This window comes from Triturus cristatus, chromosome 3_1 (genome assembly GCF_964204655.1).
Source record: "Triturus cristatus chromosome 3_1, aTriCri1.1, whole genome shotgun sequence".
Classification (NCBI taxonomy): domain Eukaryota; kingdom Metazoa; phylum Chordata; class Amphibia; order Caudata; family Salamandridae; genus Triturus; species Triturus cristatus.
The window spans coordinates 911,044,663-911,072,063 of NC_140583.1; the positions used below are offsets into that span (position 1 = coordinate 911,044,663).

A 27,401-nucleotide genomic window follows, 5' to 3' on the forward strand; every position below is an offset into this window, starting at 1 on the left:
CCATCCCCCTTGGCTCCACATACGGACGATTGACTGTGGAAAAGTGAGAACTCAGCAGGCAATTTCAAGGTTAGTGCACCCACAATCGCACATTGCTTGCTTAGTTCTTGACAGCCACTAAGAATTTAATGCACTGTTGAGGATTGGTTCACAAGTAGCCATGGGTAAATGTACCCCCCCCCCTGCAAAGGGGCCTGTTACCAGGCAGAAAGCCCCATCGGCACTTCTAACTGACCGCAATTGATAAAATGCTACAGCGGGCAATCAGAGCAGTGTCCAATGAAATCGAGCGCACTGAGAGATGCCTCTTTCTAACACCGATTCTTGCCCCTAGTCCAACTCTAACTGAGCCAGGGTCTCTATCTCTAACCCCAAATGTGATGTTAGACCCAGAGCCCCCTTGCGCACGAGCAAAGACAGGTCCTGGAATAAACAAGCTCCCGACATGCCATCAAGCCAGTCCCCGGGGCGGACAAGGAACAGACGAGCGATTGCAGACGACTCCGGAGCACCCGCTATGGGTGTCTAATTTGGTATTGGAACTTAAAGCTCCCTTTACCTCGACTATAAAAGTTGAACTCGATGCTTTAACAACACATATTGACAATCTATCATCATTGGTGGACCATTGGGTGGGCAAAACTGAAGCTATGTTTAACACAATTGAGCCTACCAAATCCCCTACTCCAAAGTCGGTCTTGCACCAAAATAAGGTAACTACAACCACTCTTGACGAATTACCTCTCCCCGCTGGGTCTAACATCATTGTGCAAAAGGATGCAGCTCCCACTCCTAGATTGTCCGCCCCGCAGAGCCGGGACCTGGACCTAGTTAACCCCCAACAGAGGCCTCTTCACACTCCCCCCTCCGAAACTGCAAACAGCCCTATACCATTTACATCAGGCCCAGCTGAACAACAAGTTGGAAATAACCAAGATACTTATAATAGGACCCCTCCACACACTAAATCTAGGGAAACCAAACCAGCACTACCACGCATTGACTTGCCCCCAGCCTCTACTCCCTATGTCATTGTACTATCCGGAGTACCTGAGCTGGAAAGAGGCCATGGGGAGACACACTCTGAACTTAAAAACAAATGTATTTATTGGCTAAATAAATATAGGCCTCTCCCCTATCAAGATCAAAGTGAAATTGTACTCACTCGCAGGGTAAGCTGGCTGGGGTGGAGGCAAAAGGACCTATCCGGAGATTGTGTAGTGATCCAACGATGTCTAACACATCTTAGATTGGGGTCATTCTAGGGAGTTTGGGGGTATCCTCTCTCTGCCCCTGGGATACTTCTATCCCCCCAGGTATATACCAGACAAAGAGGGAAACATGGCCAAGGGCTGGGGGGTGAACGACCAGAGTGGTGCCAGGCCAAAAACAGGCTGGGAACGTCCAACAACAATGATGTATAATATCCCTGTTAACAACAGATTTAGCTCTCTGGATCTGGTACATTGACTAAATCTAACCGATCCCTCTAATAAATGGTCCACTAACAAAAAAGAGGCCAAATCGGGTCACATACATCAGGACGGCCTGCCACAAAAGGAGGGTTATGGGAAGAAAAAAAAAGTTTCGGAGAAGACCTGTGAGGGTAGTGTTTTAACTCATATTTCCACCCCACTCAGTAATTCAAACCGGGCCAATGAAAGTAGCCAAAGGGGAGGGGCAGGGTACAAAGACACACATCAAGCTCCATTACAGGAAAGTCTCACCCCCCAGGCCTCCTCAGCTAACTCAGTGGAACCACAAAGTACCCGGATCATATCCTGGAACATAGCAGGCCTTAACTCGAAACTGGACTTCCCAGATTGGGAGGCATTCGTAGACCAACATGAGCTATGCCTGTTCCAGGAAACATGGTCAAGGACAGATTTATTTAGAGTGGGCTACGTGACGTACTGTATTCCAGCAGTTCAGGGGGCCAGGGGGAGACCCTCGGGAGGCCTATGCACATGGGTAGGAGTGCACTTGGGATGCAATGTTAAACAGTTAGAGACCCCATCCCCTGACATTCTGTGCATCCTTCTTTCTCTTCATAACTCTATGTGAATTGCAATAATTAATGTCTACTCACGGCCAGTAAGCTATGGAAAATCCTCTCACACGCTCGATTGCCTCACCTCATTTCTCCCCACTATACCGGAGAACTGCAGGATAATTATAGGACTGACTGACTGAATTATTTTTAGAGCGCTCTTATGACGAGGCGTCTTGGCGCTGTGAGACGGTGAGATAGAGGTGGCAGAGTTTAGGGCAGCACAAAGAGCCAGGTCTTCAGCTCTTTCCTAAATTTGGCTATGCTCTTTTCGGAGCGTAGTGAGGATGGTAGACTGTTCCAGAGCTTTGGGACTTGATAGGAAAAGTATCTGCCGCCCCAACGGACTCTCTTGATCCTAGGGATGTGAAGTAGATTTTGGGAGCTGGATCTAAGTAAGCGCTCCGGAACATATGGGGAGAGAAGGTTGGAGAGCTGTTTAGAGGTCTGTCCATATAGGGATTTGTGGGCTAGGCACAAGGCCTTGAATTGGATTCTTTTCCTAACTGGAAGCAAGTGTAATTCACTTATTGCTTTTGAGGTGGGGTGTTGTTTAGGAAGATTAAGCAGAACTCTGGCCGCCGCGTTTTGAATGGACTGGAGTCGGTTAAGTTGTTTTTCGCCGGCACCTATGTATAGGGCATTACAGTAGTCTACCTTAGACATAGGAGGGGATTTCAATTGCCAATTGGAACCCCTGAATGGCCTATCCACTAGCATTACAAGTGAGGAGGACTCGGTATGGTTAATTCCAGAACCTAACATCCAACCAATACGGGCATGGACTCCTCTTGCATTACAAATGAATGCAGTTACACTTAGCCACTCACTAAGGGCTTGTAATGGCCGATTCCCATCCGACAGTCCCGGGAACTTTACTTTTAGCCGACCCAGGCAGGCATCAATATTAGACTAAACCTTGGTAGATGTCAGCCTCTTGCATAGGGTTATCAACTTTAAGGTCGTTTCCCGTTATGAGAGTGACCAGAATTCTTTGGTCCTAGAAATATCCCTCCCCTTTGCTAAAGACATCCCAAGCACATCCACAAACCCCAACCCAAACCTAGTATTGGCCGAAGGAGGGTACGCTGGAGGGAACATGCACAAAGTGGCCTCTCTCTACCAACAAATCGTACCCTACTTAGAAGTTGTGTTTCAAATATCTGTAATGAGCAGTAGTATAGCGTCCCAAGCGATACCGGCAAAAAACCACCAGGACCTGTTCTCTGCACTGGCACAATTCTTTTATAATCGCAACAGGCCTAGGCCACATTTTAAACCAAGGCATCCATGGTATAATAAACCTTGTAAGGTAGCTAAGCAAGCCCTTTTAAATTCAGAACCAACGATAGACCATGAATCAAGGAAGCCAGGGATCGATATAAAAAAATTATAACTGGAGCAAAATTAACTGGGAAAATGATAAATGAGAAGCAATAAAAACAGCATTAGATTACCATGATATGAGAGCCTTCTGGAATTTAGTTAAGACAGGGAAATCCGAAGGCCAATCGGCTATAGGACCAAACTTAGGGGAAGAAGTCTGGAGAACTCATTTTAAATCTTTATATTCAAGGCCCGCAGAGGAAGAGGGCAGGGTAGAATCAGCCACCTTAGATGCGAACCCCCCAAATTTAGATGCTCCCCCCTGTACAATGAAGATCACAGTGGCATTGGGTAATCTACTTCCAGCAAAAGCACCCGTGCTGGATATGATACCTGGTGACCTATTTCGATCCGAACCCGCAGTCTGGGCACCCTACCTATGGTCATTATTCAATGCCGTTTTACAAGGTATGGTGTTGCCCCTCACCTGGGCTGGAGCAGAAATTATCCCCATTTAAAAAAAGGGCTCACCGCTCAATCCAGCAAATTATCGCCCCATAAGCCTCCTAGATGTCACTCAAAAAATGTTTGCTCGCATACCTGTGGGGCGTTTGCAATCCTGGATAGAAGAGAACAATGTATTAACACCTTTACAAGCAGGATTCAGGGCCAAGACCTCCACTATTGACCAGATCTTCAGATTACAACTTATCCATTGGAAAATTGTGGTTTTAGAGGGTGGCAGCCTCTCTCTCACATTTGTGAATCTTAAATCCGCATTTGACTTGGTGCAGCGGGATCAGCTACGGGGCATACTTCTTGACTTGGGAGTACCAGAATACCATTGCCACCAGCTGAAACGCCTGCACCAACACAACTATGCGAGAATTAGATACGGTAAAAATTGTGAACTTTATGCCCCATTCCCTGTAGAGAAAGGGGTGCGACAGAGATGTGTCCTGGCCCCGACACTCTTCTCTCTTTTTTTAAATAGCTTAATTGAAACTCCCCTCGAAGTCCCCGATGGGGATGCAACGATTATTAAATGAATTTAGTGAGTTCTGCAAGAAAAGGAATCTTGTGGTAATATAAATAAAACTAAATATATGGCTTTTAATTCAGCACATACTAACTTCCCTGTTCCCAATTTCAATAATATACCGCTAGAGCGGGTCCAGACCTTTGAATACCTGGGTGTCTCCCTAAACGACAAAATGGGTTGGGGTACCCAAATCGACAGGGCGAACCTGAAACTAACCCAAGCAATAGGTGGTATATTGAAAGTTCAGAATAGTTGTACCCAAAAGATCACAAGTCCCCCGCTTGAAATATATAGAGTGCAAGCCCGGTCGGCTTCACTATATGGGGCAGAACTCTGGGGACATTGCCCAAAGCATGCATTGACCCTAACTGAAAATAAGTTCATTAGGCAAATCATGGCGCTTCCAGTAAGTACCCCGCTAGTTCCTTTGAGAATGGACTTGGGTATCCGCCCAGTGGTGGATCTGATTTCGAGTCGCCCATTGCTTTACTGGCGTCGACTATGGAGCACGCCTGAGCTGAGACACTACAGGGAGGAACTCAAAGTGGTAATGCTTATACCGGGCGCTGTTAGAGGTATACCCTGGTTGTCTTTTGTGAGGGACTCTTTGCATGACATGGGAAGGGGGCATCTATGGGATGCACCGGAAGAATTGTGTCTAACTACTTCCAAAAACTGTTTGGCAAGATCATTGAAAGAGTACTAGCTGAATAAACTAATTGGGGCCACCAGAGCAAATACTCTAACCTATGCCTTCCTGGATCTGAAGCTAGATTACCAGTTTGAGCGGGTGTTAGACATAATACAGCCAGTGCTAGCCAAGAAGTTGTTCCTCCAATTTAGGTATGGAAACCTTCCACTTCTGGTAAAAACAAATAAGTGGGGAGGGGACCTGCCTAGCCTTTGTCCTGGATGTCGTAGGGAGGAGGAATCAGAGATTCATGTATTATTCTTTTGTCCGGCATATAAATAGTCTAGGTCTAAATGGATCCCTCAACTCTGCAAAAATTTGGGAATAAGGGAATTTCACCAATTTTATAGAATTCTCAAATCTGATATGAATCTACTTTTTGTTGTTGCAATTTCGAAATTCCTTTTGGCCATGTGGATTAAAAGAAAGTATCTGTTAAAAGTACAAAATAGTTAACATCGATATTCTATTTTGCCTCAATTATAGAGCGCAATGCTACTGTTGTAACTATTACATGTGAAATAGATCAAGCTCTTCCCACTGGCCACACTGGCAATCGAAGATACTTCCAACGAGGAATGGCGTAATGATATTTTAAAGTTTTTATATTAATTTATAGTATTACATTTCTATTTGTAACTATTAGTAACAACGATAAAGTATCTTTTATTCTGCCCTCCTGAAGCCCTGGCATCTATGACTATGTATATACAACCCTGTTGATACTATCCCTTTTTTACTTGATCGGAGTATGTTTTTTTTTAATGCTGTAAAAAACAAATCTGTACTTTTATGGCTGGAATAGCCGCAATAAAGTAATATTGATTGATTGATTGAAACTCTGTTAGTCGGGAAAAGACATTGATGCCCCGAGGCTGGCGAACCGCAAAATTCCAGCACTCATGTTTGCGGACGATACGCTACTACTCTCCAAATCGCCGATGGGTATGCAGAGGGTTCTTGAGGTATTCAGCACTTTCAGCAGGAAGAGGGGACTGAAGATCAACCTCCAAAAAACCAAGTACATGGTTTTTAATGCTAATACCACAAATTGTCCACATCCCCAACTGGTTGGAAGGGCTCTAGAGAGGGTGTCCATTTTTGATATTCTTGGGATCACACTCACTGATAAAATGGACTGGGGGACACAAATAAAGAAAGCCAGTCTAAAATTGACCCAGACCACAGTAGGCATTTAAAAATTTATAAAAATTGCACCCACAAAGTGATAGGTCCAGCAGCAGAAATCTACAAAACGCAAGCTAGGGGAGCGTAACTGTACAGGGCAGAATTATGGGGCCATTGTCCATCAACTTCCCTATCCATGCCAGAGAACCTATTTCTGAGGCAATCGCTGGGCCTCCCTATGAGTACCCCATTAACACCGCTCAGGATGGATTTAGGGATTGGCCCTATAGCAGATGTAGTCTCCTCTAGACCCTTCCTATACTGGCGTCGCCTGTGGAGCACACCTGAACTAGCCGACTACAAAGAGGAGTTGAAGGATGTCATGACCCTTCTTGGTGCAGGGAAACTCCCCTGGATAGCTTATATCAGGAATTCTTGCCGGGCACTAGGGAGGGCAAATATGTGGACTACACCAGAACAGACCTGTCCCACAATCTCCAGAAAGGTATTACTCGACTCCCACAGAGAATATAAACTGGCCTTACTATGTCAGGGGAACAAACTAAGCAGCTTGACCTCCAGGTTCCTGGATATCAAGCAGCAATATAGGTTGGACTCGGCACTTGATCACATCCAACCACTTTTGGCAAAGAAACTGTTCCTACAATTCAGACACCGGGTGCTCCCGCTTCGAGCATTTACTAACAATTGGCAGGGAGCCCACAAACATGATTGCCCAGGGTGTGACCAAGTTGAAGAAACCAAATTACATGTCCTTTTCTTTTGCCCCTCCTATGGAAGACCAAGGTCTAAGTGGGTGGTACAACTTTGCAGAAACATGGGGATCAGTCACTACATAGAGGTGTACAGGCTCCTCAGGTATGAATATGATACACTTATAGGTTCCTTTACTCGGTGTGGTGCATACACAGAGCTATTTTAAAAAAAACGATTGCAGGAAACTCTTTGTTCCCAGTACCCTTTATTTACGCTGCTATGCCACGTTTGCACATATCCATTGTATGATTGTTGTTACCGCAACTTTTCTCCTTCGGGGTTCTTTTTTATTTAAATGTATCATAATACCTGTTTTAACGCTGCTTTTTAACACTGTTACATATGTCTATTAGATAAAGTCAAAAGCTTTTTTTAAAAACTGATAGGAGATTATATACTTATGAATTGGCTATTTGTCTTAATATGCGATACTTTAACCCCTCCCGCACTCAAGGCACTATACATATCCCTTGTTGATCATTGTTTTGTATCCAGGTTCAGTACCGAGTGCTGTTGTGAGGGAGCGCATTTAAGAATGAATTAGAAAATTTTGCACAAATCAGATATGTACTATTTTTTTTTAATATAGCACTAATGTACACAAATCCTATGATGACATATTGTAATGTTTTTTCTTTTTATTTAAAATGTATTATATTGTCTTTTTCTTATGTGCTTTTATGGCCATACGGTCAAAATAAAGCTTTTTGACTGACTGGCAAACACCTGGAGGAACGAAAACCACATTGAGTTGTTTACAAACATAAAATTATTGTTTATCGGCTGATGGGCTTCAAGTGACCCTATTAGTAGTGAACGAGCAGCAAGACTGAATGTAAATTCTGGTCTTCTTGTGAAGCTACAAACTTTGATTAAAGACTTGCATTATCTGCTCCTTAACTCAAAGTGTGTGATCCTGGGCAAAAATCGATTCATTCTGGCAGCTGAATAATGTTTTAATTACTTATCAGTAATCTTCATTACTCCTAGTCCTGTTGTCCTCGCCCCGTTCATTACTTTTAAGGCGATTCCCACCTCACAAGATCCAAAAAAAACAGATTCAGTTGGGCATCCCCACCTCCTCCGGCTGGAGGCATAAAAAGCTGCCTCCCCAGCATTCCCCCTGGACTCACCAAGCTCAACATAAATGATATGGAGGCCTATGAACCGAGGGGATGTAATAAATAGGGAGGGAACAACAGGACTAGGAGTAATGAAGATTACCAGTAAGTAATGAAAACATAACCTCCACGTACTTTAGTCCTCACCCCATTCATTACTTTTGAGTAATACCAAAGTATACTGTGTGTAGCCTTCGTATCACGTATCACAATAAAACAAAACTCATACCAACGTTTCCTACTACCCCACTAAGTTATTTAATCACAGCTCATATAGCAAGTGATTTCAACACTTCTGCACCAAATCTCGTGTAGTTCAAAAAATATTTTATAACCTGTAATGTGTAACAAAACTGTTAAGAACCGCCCATGAAGATGCCCTGCAAATCTCAAAAATTGACCCGCCTCGAACTTAAGCCAAAGAAGTGGAAGCATCTCTGGTTGACCACCCCATACTCCTGTAGGAGGAGGGAGTATCAAAACAGGGCAAGTCAAAGAAATTGTTTGTTTTAACCATCTGCTGATAGAGACAAGAGAAGCATTTGACCTTGGATTAGAAGAGCCTAACATCAAGTAAATTCCACTGCAGCTCTTGTGTAGACTCAGAAGAATTATGTAAGACTTGAAGAAGAATCTCCTGAGAGTTATGTAAAGAGGAGGACACTTTAGGATTGGCAGTGGGGTTCAACTTCAACAACACACCATCATCATAAAGGGAAATGAAACGTTCCCTAGCAATAAGGGCTCCCAGCTCTCCAATACGCCTGGCAGAGGTGATGACTACAAGGAAAACCACTTTCACTATAACAAACAACCTGAAGAGGCTCAAAAGGATGAGAAACTAAGGCTTTCAGCAATAAAGGTAAATCCCAAAGAGGATATAATAGTTTATTAACCGGGCGAGAAAGCGAAAAGCTCTTAAACAATGGAATCGTCATATCACAAGTATCAGAAAGATTTCCCTATGGACTCCTAAAAGCCCTGAAAGCTGCCCATTGAGATCTTTGGGTGATACCACCAGGTGTTCCTCATAACCATCCCAGAGAAACTGAAACACATCATAGAGATTACAATCCAAAGAATGTAAGGCATGCACAGAACACCATTTTTGAAAATATATCCAAAGCAGGTCAAGCTTTTATGGTAGCAGACTTTCAAGATTCCTGAATAGCTATCACTAGATGCCTTGAGAGTCCCTTGATCTGCAAACCCCTCCTCTCAACGTCCACACTGAGAGACGCAGTCTCTAAAATGGAACTACATTTTGATTTTTTAGAGGGGAGGGATCTAGAGGAAGAACCCAATAATATTGAACTGCCAGAGATTTAAAATGGGGAATCGGGATCTCCTCGGCCAAAAAGAGAACTAGAATGAGACCACAGTCCTCTATCTGAACCCGGCCAGCAGTCTGGGGATCAGAGGAATTAGGGGAAAAGCATACACTATGTGACTGAGCCATATCAATGTCAGAGAATCCACTCCCAATGCTCTCTTTTGTACAGTCCTGGAATAGAATCTCTGCAGATGCGCATTCTGAGGAGAGGTAAATAGGTCTATGAAACCTCCTGCAAATGGAGTGGAAGGTGTTCTTTGTTAGAGTCAGCTCCTGGGAAGAGGGAAAGACACAGCTTACATTGTCTGTCCATTGAAACAATTGTATTTTAATCAGGTTGAGATATTTAGACCTGGTGCCCCCCACATAGGCCACAGTTACTACATTATCTGATTGAATTACCAAGTTGGTCAGGGAAATCCAGGTTTTGAAATGAAGGAGGACTCTTCCTACTGCTATCAATTACCTCCACTAGTGAAAACTTTGCTATGATATCGAGTCCAGAGTTGTCCCAACCAAAGGCAACCGCATCCGTGGTAATCACTTTTGAATGTGTTTGTTGCAAGAACATCCCCTTGCTCAAGAATTGCTGAAGCAACCAGCAGTTTAGCGCCTCTTTGATTTGCTGTAACATTTGCATTAGAAGCTCGAAATCTTACAACGCGGGATTCCAGTGAGAGTGGAGATGTGCACACAGTGGAAGGACACAATATTTTGCCCATGGAACTGTGAAGAGACATGCCACCATATGGCCTTGGACTAATAACCAAGTTCTCACTGGGACCTCGAAGCTGTGAATGAGATCTTTCACCAGTTTCATCAAGGCCATTGATCTCAAAAGGAAGGAATACCTTTTCTGATTTGTGCAGCTGAAGGTCTTAACACCATAGCAAATGAAGCTCCCTCTTCTGTAGCCACTGTAGGAGAGACCAAAACAGGTGTCCTCGGTGAAATCTAGGGGGGCTGGTATTCATCAGGGTCCAGTGGCCCTTCCCAATCATCCCCACGACTTAGCCCATAGGAATAGGGCACAGGCACAGGCTCCGGCCAGGATGGAATACCTTCAGTCAGCACCAGAGTCGGTGTTTAACAACTCCCATCCGTCTCTGTGTCGGAGTTGAGGATTAACATGGGGACAGGCCGCCAGTGGAGTCGCTGTTGATGTGCCTCGCCAAGTGCCAATCCAAATCTGTCCATGGATACAAGGGGCCCCATCTGGCACCACAGGTGAACAGGCTGGTGGAATGCCAGTAGGGGCCCGTCTCAAATATGCGGGCCTGAAGGTGCTCCAGCAGGGACAGGCCACCCAAATATTAGATGCATGGCCTCATAAATTTAATGGAGTTGAGCTGGGGTTGCTCCAGGTCCTGAAAACTCAGGTAAGCACAAAGACGGCCCATTTGCAGGCTCAACCGCGTAGCCAGGCCTCGAATGCCGATGCTCCCTCGTCTCGTTGGATGACTTCAATGGACGGGGAGAAGTCGAAGACCTCTTTAACCTCTCTTTTTGTGCTTGTGGGTCTTACTCAAATGCCCGGATGACTTTGAGTGCCCAAGACCTATTTCTTGACCAGAAAGGATCAAGACCGTTGCAGCGCCGCACATCAAGCAGGAGACCTTAAAGGACTGATCCCTCAAGGCCAGAAGGTACATGGCGCAACAACCGATGCAGGTCTTGCCGTTGGTTGTGCTTGAGGCACCAGAGGAAGACGAGGTGTTGTTGCGTCAAAGACATTTGCCTGTGAAATCCCTGCCACACCAGAAGACAATGTCTCACAAATCTTTGATAGTAAGGTTTGAAAAAAGTTCAGTCAAAAAGTGACTAGGAGTGGCTCTTCTCCGGATCTGTGCTAACTGACGCAGAAAGAAAAGAACTGCCGTCAGCGTACTAGGCACAGCGCACATCACTTCTGATGCAGATGACACCGGCAACGCCACACAGAGTCAAACACCACCACCTACTGATGCGCAGGCGTACTTACTGCTCACGAATAAATGTCCAGATCCAGTATGGCGCTTAGGAATAATAATATATGGTATTTACTTTTTGAACATTTCCACAGGTGTTTATCCCTATTTATTTTTTGCCCCTCTTCTCGATAACTGTGCTGTGCCACTGTCTGCTTCTCCAGAGTGCATGTGGGGTGCCTAATTCCATTAGCCTGTATTGTCACTCTGACTGCACCCTGAATGACGCATGTGCCTGCCATTTCTGCAAGGGACTTGAGCTGTGACTAGGGTTCCATCCTGACTATTTTGCTACCAGCACCACTGTATATTAGTGTCGCGGATGGTTCAAGAATAGGCAAAAATCACCTAGTCAGTATTTTTAGCCCTTATCTGTACATACTTCTAACAGCAAATATAAATAGAAAGCACTACTAAATGTGCTCTAGAGCTGCGTTAACGATTCCTGATTAAAGTAAACAAAGGCAGAAAAGTCATGTTACAAATAAATACATACAATTTTATTTAAAGTCCTATTACAAATAGCGAGAATTTATTTTCTTGGAAAGGTGGCAACCCTAGCTGCGACCATACGTCGATGTATGTCACAAACTACTGGTTCATGGAGAGAAGTTGATTTTTGCCCCATCCTTCCTCCACTTCTACAATGATATAGTGGCTTCTTAGGGTTATCTTTTGTTTCCGTCACTGGGAAAGAAAAGAGAGAAGGTCTGGAGCAGGATGGAATGTTCTAAATCCAACTTCCATTTATATACAGCTTTAAATAAAAACACAAAGTAAGGCCAACCAAGTTCTACTAGAACATCAACCCAGAAGAGGTACCAGCATCAAATTCTACCATCAGCTTTCCATAGCCAGTAAGGATTGACCCACTGTCATTTTCCTGCATTTTTCAGTAAATCTCACTGCCCTTCCTGGAATTGCCAAGTAAAATCATACTCTATATAGTGAGAATGAGTGGCCACAAGATTTTGTGTATCCAAGGGAGCATATTAAACTTAATCAGGGACACAAGCTGAACCCAGGGAAGACTGCTTCGAGTGTTAAAGGAATGAGCTGTATTGGGTAAATTAGGGGCTGCTCTTAATGCCAAATTTGACATTGGCTTTCAATGTACCCACTAATAAAGCATTTCTATAATCAATTTTAGAACAGATATTTGCTATGTCAATGGCTGTCCGATATTCAAACAAAAGATGTTGGATTTTGTCTGCAATTTAAATTTGAACACTCTGGTTGACTTGACAGTCACCTCCCTATGGCCACAGCACAGTAATCCCTAGCCACCTGCACCATGGCCTCACCTGGATATAGTTTCTATTTGCCGACTGGCACAATGTCCTTCTGACGCCTGTTCCAATCTTTGCTGCGACTTTGAATTAGAGATCCAGCTTACATCTGGGAGTCCCGGCCTACATTGGCATCACTTGCGGCACTTGTAGGTGCTGAAAGAGTTTATTGGGGGAATAAAGTGTGATGTGAAAATCCAGGAGAGAGATCCAGGAAGCTGGTAAGTGATAATGGAAACACCTCCGCTATTCCTACTATGTTATGTTATGTTAAATCCATTTGTACCGCACACAGATACTCAGCAGAGTGTTGCTGCGCGAACTTATGGAAAGGAACCACTAACCTGAGCACTATTCAAATAGGAAGGTTTTAAGCTTCTTTTTAAAGATCAGAGGATCAGGAATACTGCGTAGAGTCAGGGGTAAAGCATTCCATGCCAAAGCAGCTTTGCGCACAAAGGAGTTCCCGCCCAGCCTCTGGTGTTTGAATCTCGGGGTCAGCATCAGAAGCTGAGAAGATGACCGCAGCTCTCTCGCTGGTTTATAAAAAGCAAACCTCTTCTGGAGATAAGCTGGGCCCTGACCATATAGGGCCCTATGGTCAATCGCCAGGGTTTTGAATTTAATTTGTGCCTCCACTGGAAGCCAATGCAGAGAGCGCAAATGGACATGCGCACTACACCTGCGAGATATACCCAGCAGGAGTCTGGCAGCCGCGTTCTGAACGATCTGCAATTTGTTCAGAAGGAAGCCAGGGATGCCGACATAAAGTGCATTGGCATAATCTAGGAGAGATAAAATTAGAGCACGAACCACATTTTCTTTGGCATGTCTAGAGAGAAAAGGCAAGAACTTTCTCAAGGCTTTTAATATGATAAAACAAGACCCTGCCAGCTTTTCAACCTGAATGAACCCTATGTCAGCCCCATGCACTAAGTGGTTGGTGATCATTTTGAATTGGACACAACTTGCTACAATAAAACTATTTTGGTGGCTAATCTGAAACATCACATTTCTCGAACACTTTCTCTACACCTTCCTCTTGCTCCACCTTTCAAGCTCATAAGTAGCAACACCTAAATCCACTACATTAATAAATACAAACGTATACTCAAAAAAAGTAAACACCTGTACAATCACGGATATCTATGCTGAGATCACCAAGCAACTCACTAAAAGGCTACAAACCATCAAGAGCTTGGCAGCCAGACTCATCCTCAACTCCTACAAAGAACTCACATCACACCACTTCAAGGAGCTCCACTGGCTCCCGATACACAAATTATCTCAATTGAAACTCCTCTCACACTCATTGAAGGCACTACACAACTTAGGCCCTTCCTACCTGAACAGTGGCATCTCTTTCCACGAAGACACCTTCACTCTGCACAACTTCTACTTGCATATATCCCACGCATACACAGAACCAGATCAAGAGGAAAGGCATTCTCTTACATCGCTCTTAAAGTATAAAATGGCCCCCCACTCTACAACATCCTCTTCTCTTCTTGAATTCTGCAAGACGCTGAATACCTGGCTTTTCAGTTAACCAACCTTCCATAGGCAGGGCTAGGCACCCAGGCCTGCTCAGCACCAGGATAACCTAGCAAGTGATAGTGCACTTTACAAATACACATAACATTGGTAGTGTTAATGGCATTGTGACAAGTAATCTATCCTGTAACACTGTATATACCTTTTGCAATTTCTTTTGCCACCTTGAGGATGAGCATTGCATTTGGTGTGGGAGTAATGGTTTGCATGGCTGTTGTGAGAGTTATGGATTGCAGAGCTAACCATGACTGGTTTTAATCTGTAACCATCTCTCTATTCTGTGATTTTGTAAGTGAAGTTCATTGTTTTTAAACATACTTCCCCCTTGGTTGCCAATGACGGAACGGTTCCCTCATCAGCGTGGTGCTCCTGTGTAGATGAAGAAACTGTTCCGTCTAGGGCCCTACACGAGGGGCAAGTGCTGGTGCTCCCACGTGGGCTGCCTATTCCCACCCCCAGCTAGGCATGGCAGTGGAAGCCCTTCTGCTGCCACCCTCAACAAACCTTTGGCCATCCGATGAAATTAGGGGGGGAGGAGGCTGCAAAGTGCACTGAGGCATCAGGGAAAGAAAAGAGTTTTTCCTTTCCCTCGATGTCTCTTTGCAGTACATACCTGCTGTATGATTGAGGGTGGGGCCACGATCATGCGGCAGGAATGCCCACTAGCCCGCCAGAGAGTTTTTTTATGGCTAAATAATTGTTTTAAGGGAGCGGTCCCTTTAGGAGGTTAATGGTTTAGCTGTTTCTGCCCCCCTTGGTGGCAGATCGGGCATCTTTTTAGGCCGATCTACCCCCAAGTCACAATAATGATTTGGCGAAATTGGGAGCAGCCCCTTTGGCAAGGGTCGCTCCCCTTTAACAGGGGTGATTGTTTTGGCCGTTTCTGCCCCCCTTTGGAGCAGATCGGGTATATATATTTTGAGGCCTGTCTGCCCCATGGGGGGCAGAAAACCACTAGACACCAGGGAAGGTTCCTGTGTGTGTCTGTGTTTACTGGAGTTAGGGCTGATGGTCTGTATATACTTGGTGTGTGTCGGCTAGCGCTTGGCTGATGGTGTACGAGAAGTGGCGCTTGACTGGCGGTGTGTGTGGACTGGCGCTTTGCTGGCGATGTGTGTGAAGTGCCGCTTGGCTGGGGGTGAGCGTAGACTTGCATTTGTCCATGTGTGTGGTTGGCATTTGAATGGTGATTGGCAGACTTTATAGTGTTTTATAATGTCAACTATTTCATGTTTACTCATCATATGTGATCGTAATGCTATATTTCTCCTTTTTATTTTAGTGCAAAGCTTTTGTTTTCCTTTGGTGTGACTCGTGCTTGCGGTTTCAGCACTGGTTGATCTACTGTTTACGTAGTTGCAACTGTTCGATAGAAAAATATTTTTTTATAAAGTTTGCTCCAAGTGAGTATCAGTGACCTGCATGAATGTGCTTTTTGGAAATGTTGTAAGAATATCTGCATATTTAGCTTCTGTTTGAATGTGTGGGAAATGTTCCTTGTATTTGTGCACAATGTGTATTGTGTTGTCTTGTGTGTAATTGTATTTTGTTTTCCTTTCTAGTGGGATATCGTTGCTGCTTGCTGTGTCTGTGCAGAGTAGATGCTGGAGAGTCTAGTTTTCTCTAGCAAGTGAGGGGTATTTACAGTGTGTAGGTCTTTGTGTGCTTTGATTTGACTTCACCTTGCAATTGCAATATGACCGTAATTTTACTTTTTGTTTGATCAAGCCACATGTTGGTTATTACTTATTTTACACAGTGTTGGGTATCGTTGACTTGTTTGTTAAGTTACTTGTTTTAATTAGGATTATGGCTAGCCACAAGATGACCGCTCAGCATGTTGCTGGTATGCATTTCGAATCTTCCTCGGATCATGATCATGATACTGAAGTTTCACATATTTACCACCACCCAGCATTCCCCTTGGTCTCCCGATAAAATACCTCGCTTTTGTTGGTGCCCAAAGCAGAGTCAGCCTAAAAATGTATCAAAATAAATGAGCTTATGAACACGCTATTATATCCCCTCAATTTCTACACATTTTTGGCCCTTCCCTGTTGGCCCACCCACACATGCGCGTATCATTTTACTCAGGAGACCGAGGGGACTGCTGTGTGGTAGGAAATTTGTTCTGGCGCAGTAATCCTACACAGAAATGTGAGGAAAATTTAATTTTTTAGCTACATTTGAGGTTTGCAGGGGATTCTGGGTAAGAAAACGTTGTGGGATCCACGCAATCCACACCTCCCTGGACTCCCCTAGCTGTCTAGTTTCAAGAAATGTCTGGGTTTGGTAGGTTTCCCTAGATGCTCGCCGAGCCCGGGACCAAAAACGCAGGCGACCTCGTTGAATGCAGTGGAGTGGCGTAAGTGGCGCAGAGTAGAATACCACACAGTGGAGTGACAGAGCTGAGTGGAATCGCATAAACTGGAGTGGTGTAGAGCACAACAGCATAGAGTGGAGAGGCGGAGACTGAAGTGGCATAGAAAGAAGTGGCGTAGAGTGGACTTGCGTAGAGTCGAATAGCGCAGAGTGGAGTGGCATAGAGTGGAATAGCGTGGAGTGGCATAGAATGGAATAGCGTAGAGTGGAGTACAGTTGAGTGGCGAAGAGTGGAGTGGCCTATAGTTGAGCTGCATAGAGTTGAGTGTCATCGAGTGCACTGGCATAGATTGGAGAAGCTTAGAGTGGAGTGTCGTAAAGTAGAGTGGAGTGGCATAGAGTGGAATGGCATAAAGAGGAGTGGTGTACAGTGGAGTGGCATAGAGTGGAATGGCATAGACTGCAGTGGCGTGGAGTGGAGTGACATGTGGCAGAGTGGAGGGTGTGTCATAGAGTGGAGAGGTGTGTTGTAGAGTGTAGTGTAAACAGACGTAACAGGAAAATGGCTGAACGCATTTAGCTGAATTTTTGCAGAAATATAGATTATGGGGCGTGAACGGTCTTTTTTCGTGGTAGTTCTAATTTGGTTCAGTAATTATAAAGTTATTTATAGAGCCTGATTCACAACAGCAAACTTACACTTTTGTGTAAGTTAACAATTGTTTGCTATTTACAAAGGTGTTTTACGAGTAGTAGGTTTATGGCTGCAGAGTCTCCGCACATAAAAAGATAAGACAGTCCTATCTTTTTATGTTCAGAGACTCCGCAGTCCTAAAAATACTACTAATGAAATATCTTTGTGAATAAAAAACAATGGTAAACATACACAAAAGTGTAGGTTTAACATTATGAATTATGCCCATAATGCACAAAAATGTAGTGATATATTGTGCTGAGGTAATGGGTAATGCAAGCCCGTCAAAAATTAAAAGGCAGCTAGCTATATTGTTTAGACCACACTTAGTCTGTGTTCTGGGTTGAGGTGTACATATAGTATACTACTGTCTTAAAAGTGGATAGGAGTGGATGAGTCAGTTTAATTAATGTTTAAAGGTAGGTAAAAGTACTTGTATTCCTTTTTTTTTTTAAAAAAGGTATGCGGAGTACCGCGGTACTAGCTAGAAAGTACCACGCTACTTACAGAAATATAAAAAATGTAAAAATGTACAAATTTTTAAAAAGCACTATATTTCCATTTATAATCCAGAACGCAGGATAAGTGTGATTTAATGTGTGATGCATAGATGCTGGAGCAGTCCAGCTGAGATTTTCAAGAATGAATGTTTGGAAGTAAGTGTAATCTACTGAAAAGATCGTAGACAGAGAGGAAAATCCCTTTTTAGGTCTCGCCTGACCCAGCGCATGTGCTGGTCTGGCGAGACTTATTGAGATGGCTCCAAAAAGTGCTACCAGGCCAGCCTAGAGCTACAGTGCATGTGCGCGGGCGTGCGCGCCGCGCTTTACTGCAATTATTTTCACTTTCACGGCCGCTTTGACGTTTTCGTGATCCTAGCCTGATTTAGGCGCGCCTTTAGGGTGGCTTTTATACTTTGAGTGTGTAGAAGCTTTAGTTTTACTGTGTAGCTCTTTATAGATGTAACAACTTGCCCAATTATCAAGCAGCTCCACATGTGTCTGCCTTGCACATATGCAAAATCAGGGCATCACAAGAGCAGCTCATTAACTGAGATTATTCACACAGAGGAATGATTTACATCTGGACATATCTCCTGCACACTTTGATCATGAAAACAAGGGACATCACATTTCTACCTGCTTAAAGAAAACCATGTATATATCATCTCTGCTTGAAAGCAATTTCAGAGGCCATCTGGAGACATAACGTCCTCCAAAGTACACTACATAAGAGGACTGCTGATATAGGGCCTTTAATTATCATAGAACGAACGGAAAGAAAATTAGGCTGAAATAGGATATACTGGGAATTGTTTCCAAATTGAAACGTGACACGCTCTTCACTATATATGATAGAGTTTGATATGAGATGGCTTTATCTACTTACAAAGCGTCATTCTCGTTCTTCTAAAAAGTCAATGTCTGACAGACAACGCCTTCAAACATCTTTTCCGTTTTGGAGTGCTTGACATTTTCGTATACAGAAATGAGATCGTTTTAGGTCGAATCTTCTCTTCTTACCTTCAGTTTTGCCAGCCATTCATTTCATGCACACTATATACTTTTCTCGATTTTTTTTCTCTTATGCGTCTTTGTTTGACAAAAATAAGGTGTTTCAAATGTTCTTGCTGCCTTCAATTCTGCCATAAGAGGGGGGCCGGACCCCTCAGAGCATTATTGGCAGTATTGTGATAGCAGGGCAGAGACCCATTAGTCCTCAGAAGCAGCTTTTGTAAACATTAACCCACCCGTGCCATCATCCGGGATAGTCACCAACTGATAGAGAATTCATCCATAATGTGGAACCCTGCTGCAGGTCACATGCAACAAAAATCAAAAGTACTTAGGAAAACCGGTTTTATTAGGTGTATCCCAAAGGCGATATAATATGTTCATTTTCGCACAGTTTGCCTCATCACCTCGTTCAGCCCAGGACTTCTAGCTCAGATTCTAATGCTGAAGACTACTGCACAAAAAGTCAACAATGCTTTTACGGATGAAAGCGAGCACGTCTTCAAACTGCTGATAGCTTTTCGCCGTTTAGTGCCAAAAAAACAAGTCAAATGCCTCCCTTGTTCTGAAAATGTCCCTCCAACAGAGTAACAGCCTGTCTGAATTAATCGAATAGACAGGACATCCTCATTATTTCTGCTGCACTCCTAGTTTGTTTAACTTATTTAGAAGTAAATTTATTTTCTTTCTGTGTGAACATGTTTTAATCTCAATACTATTAAACTTTATAGGAAAAAAGTATTCCAGTTATTAGAGATAAATATTTTCTTTGTTGTCTTTATTTAACATTATTTAATAGATTTAAAAACATTATTTAAACTAACTAAAAATAATTCAGAGTAAAAATTATACTGTAAAAATGAAACGTTAAGTAAGAATAAGACTTCTGACAAAGAAATCGTAACAAAATATTTTATTTTCTTGTGACATGATACCACTTTTAAGAAATGTAAAGGTGCACAATAAATAGCATGTTTGTATGCCTTATTTTGATTACCACGCGATTTATATGATTACCACACGATTTAGCTGTAGTGAAATTCATATTTTTTTAAAGTAAATAATGAATTAAATATTTAATAAATTATTTTCTGATTACCTTGCTATCTTTGTGTTTGCATATGTATAGTTGCGTGCATGTGAGAACGTCATGATGACCCTCCCGAATTTTCAAACCGTGCATGCCATGTCTTCCACCTACATACAAGTGCCATTTCTAGAATGATGTGCCCCATCTCTTTCATACTTGTGACTAATCTGGGCTTCATTAGCATGAGGGGTGACTTTACGGTTCTTAGGCTCAATCGCAACTGTTCAATTATTGGGACAATTGCTGTTCTTATCACTACATTAACCAGATACTACCGACAGATCACTGAATTGTCAATTACTTTCTTTTTAGGTCTCGCCTGACCCAGCGCATGCGCTGGTCTGGCGAGACTTATTAGGTCTTGCCTGACCCAGCGCATGCGCTGGTCTGGCGAGACTTATTGAGAGGGCTCCAAAAAGTGCTACCAGACCAGCCTAGAGCTACAGTGCATGTGCGCGCGCGCGCCGTGTTTTACCGCAATTAGTTTCACTTTCGCGGCGATGTTTGCACGGCCGCTTTGCATAGCCAATAGGTCTCGCTTTTGGGACCTTATAAGTATTTAGTTATGCAACGGTTGCATGGCTAAACACTTATAAGGTCCCAAAGGCGAGACCTATTGGCTATGCCAAAGCTTGTTAGTGACTTGACACTATAATTGCCAAATTTGAAACAGGTCATAGTCATTCAGCAGTACAATTACAGCCATAGAAAAATGTGCAGGACACATGGGATGGAATTTTGGCCTCGTGCCAGAGCTGCACACGGGCACCTTGAAATGTTTAAGTTTACACTCGATCCTAGGAGCACTCAAGTTGCAAATGTGAAAAGAATAATATAAAAGTGTTTCCTAATAATTAGCTAACAATTAGACAGCTGTAGAGCACACAGTTTCAAGGTCTTCTAGATGGACTGTAAAACTAGAGGGGTAGGGCATATGTAGCTGTCAAAGAAAGTGATGCAACAGCACAGAATATTGGTTGTTGTAAACTATTCTTTTTATTCTGGTAAATGGCAGCAGCAGCTATAAATAGCTATCGATTTACTAAATGGTCAGGAAGTCAAATATATCATTTTAATCCAACTACATTAAATAGACTAAGATGCAAATATGTAAATCAATATTGTCAAATGTCACCTAAACTGAAATAACCCTTATAGCTGGAGCGTGCATTCAGCGCTTTTTTTCCGATTGTACCTCTTTTTCACTTAATACAGACTTAAAAATTACATAAAAAACCAATTTCTTACCTCTACCAGCGTTAGAGCAGTCTGTCAACTGTGACATCAGGAGGTTGATTAGTCTACTTTGGCTTGCCATTTCCTTCTGAAGTTCACATATTCTTTGTTCATAACTTTCTGACTGGTAATATAAATGTGAATCAGATTAAAGACAAACATAGTTATTATGGCTCCCTAATCACTAAATTGGTTTGCAGCTGTGGACAGCATATTTTTAAGTTCTTCTACACATCAACAGGTTTGAAGACCCCCTCAAATGCTTACTGTTTTGTATTTGTGCATTCAAGCTTCAAATCATTTAAAAGAACCAAACCCATACACACTGTAGAGACATGTTTCATTAGAAGATGGTGATCATTGCAACATCTCATTCTTAGGGTTTCCAAAAACGGCAGACTTAATGTGAGAGAAGAGTAATCAACTGTTGGGGCCGACTGTGAATACCACAAATTAAGAACATTCACCAGCCCCATTTTAATAACAAGCATTGGCAAAGCCAATAGCTCTAGATTACACAAGAGCTATTGCCTATGGCAATGTGTTTTTGCCAAGTTGTATAACAGTGTGGCTGCTGTTCAGCATGGCTAAATGTTAGTGGCTTGGAGCATCCTAGAGTGGCGTGAGGGGAGTAGCCTCATAGAGTGGATTTGATGGAGGGTCAAAGAGTGGATTTGTTGGAGGGTCAAAGAGTGGAGTGGGGGGGGAGTAGAGTTCAGTGGTGTAGAGTGGAGTAGCGTGAAGTGTCGTAGAATAGGTTGGAGTGAATTGAGACAGTGAGGTGGATTGGATTGGGGTAGAATGGGTCAGAATGAATGGGGTGGACTGGAGTGGGTGGGCTGGATGAGGTGGATTAGATTGGAATGCGGTAGATTGAAATTGGGTGAGGTGGATTGGATTGGGGTGGGATAGGATGGATTGGGGTAGGGTGAACTGAAATGGGGTGAGGTGGATTGAGTGATAGGACAGGGGGTGGGGTGGATTGGAGAAGGGTGGGTTGGGTGAACTAGAGTGGAGTGAGGTGGATTAAACAGGACTGGAGGGGTGGAGTGGAGAGGAATTGACGAGTGGGTTGGATTGGCTTGGGGTGGACTGAAGTGGGGTGGAATGGATTGTGGTGGACTGGCGGACTGGATTTTAGAGGGCTGGAGTTATGGATTGAATGGGGTGGAATGGCGTGGGGTGGATTGCACTGGGTAGAATGGGGTGGATTGGAGTAGAGTGGGGTGAATTGGACTGCAGTAGAGTGAGCTGAATTGGAATGGAGTGAATTGGAGGGGTGGTTTGGATTGGGGTGGATTAAATTGAAGTGGGATGGATTGAAATGGGGTGGGGTGTGATGGGATGGGGTGGACTGCAGTGGGATGGATTGGAGTGGGGGTGGTGTGGATTGGGGTGGTGTGGGGTGGATTGCACTGAGGTGGGGTAGATTGGAATGGGGTAAGATGTACTGAGTAGAGTGAATTGGAGTGGGGTGGCTGGAGAGGGGTGGACTGGAGGGAGGTGGAATGGAGTGTGGTGAATTTGACTGGAGTAGGCTGAATTGCACTGGAATGAGGTGGAGTGGATTGAGAGGAGTGGACTGGGGTGGGGGATTGGATTAAGGTAGGGAGAACTGGATTGGAGTGGGGAAGATTGGTGTAGGGCAAATTGTTTTGGATTGGAATGGGGCAGATTAGAGGGGTGTAGAGTTTTGGATTGGGGTGGAGCATTGGAGTGGGGTAGATTGGATATTGGTGGATTGGATTGCTGTGGGGGGATTGGACTGAAGTGGGGTGGGCTGGATTGGAGTGGGTTGGGGTACATTATTTCATTGGAATGAGGTGGATTGGGATGGAGTTGGGGGGACTGGAGTGGGAAGGATTGTTTTGGATTGGAGTAGGGGTGATTGCTCTGGTTGGTGTGGGGCAGGTTAGAGTGAGGCAAATTGTTTTGGATTGGTATGAGGCAGATTGTTTTGGACTGGAGCGGGGCAGAATGGAGTAAGGCAGATTGGAGTGGGGACGATTGAGGAGGGAGTGGGGGGATTGGGCAGGGAGCGGGTCGAGTGGATTGGAGTTGGGTAGATTGGATTGGGCTGGGTTGGATTGGTGTGGGGGTGGACTACATTGCAATGGGATGGATTCGAGTGGGGTGAATTAGGATGGGGTGGATGGATTGGAGTGGGGTGGATTTAAGTGAAGCAGATTGTTTTGGTTTCAAGTAGGGCAGATTGGAGTCAAATTGCTTTGGATTGGAGTGGGGCCTATTGGATGGGGTGGATTGGAGTGAGGCAGATTGTATTAGATTGGAGTGAGGCGGATCGGAGTGGAGCAGATGTTTTGGATTAGAGTGAGGCAAATTGTAGTGGGGCGGACTGGAGTGGGGCGGATTGGAGTCTGGCAGATTGGAGTGGGGCAGCTTGTTCTGGATTGGAGTATGGCAGACTGGCGTGGGGCAAACTGGAGTGAGGTAAACTGTTTTGGATTTGAGTGGGGCAGACTATTTTGGATTGGAGTGGGCAGATTGTTTAGGATTGTTGTGGGGCAGACTGGATTGGGGTAAATTGGAGTGGGCAGATTGTTTTAGATTGATTGGGACAGATTGAAGTGGGGCAGATTGTTTTGGATTGGAGTGAGGCACATTGCAGTGTGGAAGATTGGAGTGGGGCAGATTGCTTTGGACTGGATTTGGTGGATTGTTCTGGATTGGATTGGGTTATATTGGAGATGGGCAGATTGTTTTGGATTGGAGTGGGATGGATTAGAGTGGGGCCAATGGTTTTGGATTGGAGTGGTGCAGATTGGAGAGGGGCAGATTAGAGTGGGGCAGATTAGAGTGGGGCAGATTAGAGTGGGGCAGATTAGAGTGGGGCAGATTAGAGTGGGGCAGATTAGAGTGGGGCAGATTAGAGTGGGGCAGATTAGAGTGGGGCAGATTGTTTTGGATTGGAGTGAAGCAGATTGTTTTGTGTTGGAGTGGGGCGGATTGTTTTGGATTGGAATGGGGCAGAATGGTGTGGGTCAGACTGGAGTGGGAAAGATTGTTTTGGATTGGAGTGGAATGGAGAGGAAGTGGGGAGGGGAGGGGTACACTGGATTGGAGTCAGGTAGATTGGATTGGATTGGATTGGATTGGTGTGAATGGACTGGATTGGAGGGGGTATATTGTGGTGGATTGGAGTAGGGTAAATTGGGATGGAGTGGGTGGATTGGGGTGAGGTGAATTGGATTGGAGAGGGGCCAACTGAAGTGGAGCAGATTGTTTGAGATTACAGCAGGGCAGATTGGAGTGGGACAAATTGGAGTGAAGCAGATTGTTTTGGAATGTAGTTTTGCAGATTGCTTTGGATTGGAGTGGGATGTATTGAGTGGGGCCAACTGTTATGGATTGGTGTGGGGCAGATTAGAGTGGGGTGGACTGGAGTGGGCAGACTGTTTTAGATTGAAGTGGAGTGGGGCAGATTGTTTTGGATTGGAGTGGGGCAGATTGGAGTAGGGCTGATTGGTGTGGGGCAGGTTGGAGTGGGGCACATTATTTTGAATGGAAGTCGGGCAGATTGGAGCTGGATGGACTGGAGTGGTGCAGATTGTTTTGAATTTCGGTGGGGGACAGTGGAGTGGACAGATTGTTTTGGATTGGAGTGGAGCAGATTAGAGTGGGGAAGATTGAAGTGGGGCAGACTGGAGTGGGGCAGCAGCCTCTTTTGTATTGGAGTATGGCAGATTGGAGTGGGGCAAATTGGAGTGAAGAAAATAGTTTTGGATTTGAGTGGGGTACACTATTTTGGACAGTAGTATGGAAGATTGAAGTGGTGCAGATTGTTTTGGATTGGAGTGGGACTGACTTTTGGGGGATTGGATTGGGTTGGGTTAGATTGGAGTTGTCAGATTGTTTTAGATTGGAGTGGGGCCAATTGTTCTGAACTGGAGTGGGGCAGATTGGAGATTCCCGTGCTCCTCATGTTTTCCCTAGCCAGGCCTGGGCTTCCCAAAATCGAACCCAAGGTCCTCTGTGTAATGTACCAGTGCAGGCATTTCTGCACTCACCATAACATTCACAGCACATTCCACTGTCTAGTATTGTTGTGCCCATGTACCATGCTACCACCAGCATTTCCACATGCAGCACAAGCACTCAGTCTACTCACACTGTCCAACACTACAACCTTGCTGTACTGCACCGGAGTGTGTCACTTTTTTAAACACCCGCTGCCAGTGTACACATATTTACCATGTGCACACTGTTCCGCATGCACCCTGTGTGTAGTGTGTCATGCACGCTCATATGCACTCAGCACGTCTTCACTACACACATCTACATCAACCTGATGTAGGCCAAGGGTGAGTTAAACACACAGGAGCTGAACTTTTAAAAAGGTGGGTGAGCCTGTAGGCCTCACTCCAATGCCTTAGGATAATAAGGACCTGGTCACTACTACTGATCATCACACGGTATGCTGCCACCACTTCGCTTGGAATGTTTAATTCCTTATGAAGGCAATAGCCTTCCACCACTATAAGGGTAGCGCTTTGGGAGCCCCTCTTGGTCCAACAAGACCGCAATCTATGAGACAGGCCAATGCCATAGCGCACAGGCATGATCCGTGTTCGCCTATGACAGCAAAAATCAGCATTAGGGATCCAGGCATCAATACAGTTGGGCAATCAGAGAAGGGGCACACGTCTTTAACAAGTAGAGGACTTTTCCGTCCCAACAGTTATCGAAAAAAATGTCAGTCAGTCCTACGGTTAATTTATTTGCCAAATATTTAATTCCTTTTTTGCCTAATTAATTGGGTCTGTGTATGCCTCCTTACATTTCAAATTTCAAAATTGAGAACATCTCACACTTAGACTAATTGATCCTTTAGCCTGACAATTTGGAGAACTTTCAAATGACCTCCACCAATTTAGTAATCAGTCAGGTGCTTTAGTGTGGGCACGACACCATCAACCACAGACGCTTGCACCTTTTCATAAGGGTGGATATTTATCATTGCTACTAAAAGAGTTTGAGTGCCTCTTTCAATATTACACACGTCTGAAAGGGACAATCTTGCCATGACAGCTGAAAAATTTCGAAACTGCATGACAAACATCTGTTCATGTTTGAGTGAAAACTGCCTTAGTCTCAACCCGGGCAAAACCGAGGTCATGCCGTTCGGGAAAAACAGCACCTACTGATCCCTGGACTGGTGGCCGCCTAATCTCAGCCCACTTCCAACATCAGTAGAAAAAGTTAGGAACCTTAGACTAATCTTTGATCAGAGTCTCACGTTTGAACACCAAGTTAATCAAATTGCATCTGCAGTGTTTTTCCTCTTAGAGATCATTGGGAAAATGATGCCTTTCATTCCATCTCACCTGAAACAACTGGTGGTTACAGCACTCATCTTATCTAAGCTAGACCATTGCAATGGACTGTACGTCAATTTACAACAGAGATTGTTGAGGAAACTTCAAACCTTACAAAACGCAATATTCGGATTTTATACTATGTAAAAATTTACAACGCTGTTGGCACCCACCTGAGTCACATTAACATATTTAGCATTTCAAAATGTAAATGCTCCTTAACTATTTACATAATCTATTTAATGTACATAGAGCCCAGAAAATGGCACACGCAATACAAATACTGTAAACAGTCTGCAAACTACCAATCTACACCATTAAATAGAAATTCCAATAAAAATGCCACACCAATATATGAGCCACACAAAAGAAAAAACATTGCGTGAGCTCAGAAAAGCCTGCATTTAAAATTATCCAAAAGAGCAACTGCATACAAACAGCAAACCTTTGATATACCCACATGTACATACCTAAATACCGAACTACAAAATGACACCAGAAAAGACTATTTTAAAAATAGAGGGAGAGGTGTCAAACAGCAATTGGCTACCCCTCGAAATCATGCTAAAATGCAAAATATTCTGAAATAAAAGGAACTTATTTTAAATATTTAAAAAATATAAACAGGCTCGTTGCGATGCTTGAAGAAAATTCACAGTTTCGCTGAATCGTGTAATTGAGATAACAGTCACTAATGAAAGGTCACCTAGGTGTTAAATGGCTTTATATCACCGCTAAACAAAAACAAGCCTTTATAGAGAGTAAAAGCACATTCATACTGGTCGAATGTTACTTCGCCTGAGTAAAAACAAGCACGTCCAGTTCCCGTCAAAGGCCACATTTATTTGACTTGAAATGTCAGCAATGCATTCACCAAGGGTGCTGCTATTCAACAGATTACTGAAGCGTGCAAAGCAATAGGTTACAGTAT

The 27,401-nt window shown here is 43.9% G+C and overlaps 1 protein-coding gene across 5 annotated transcripts in view; it reads right to left on the reverse strand.

Annotated features, from left to right (window-relative positions):
* TANK (TRAF family member associated NFKB activator) overlaps nt 1–27,401 on the reverse strand; it is a 299,318-nt gene that overhangs the window by 95,708 nt on the left and 176,209 nt on the right. For all 5 annotated transcript variants that reach the window (XM_085645450.1, XM_085645446.1, XM_085645448.1 and 2 more), the window contains one exon: nt 21,147–21,258. In XM_085645450.1, coding sequence (XP_085501576.1) covers nt 21,147–21,216 — 70 coding nt within the window. In that variant the 5' untranslated portion in view covers nt 21,217–21,258. The remainder of the gene's footprint in view (nt 1–21,146; nt 21,259–27,401) is intronic.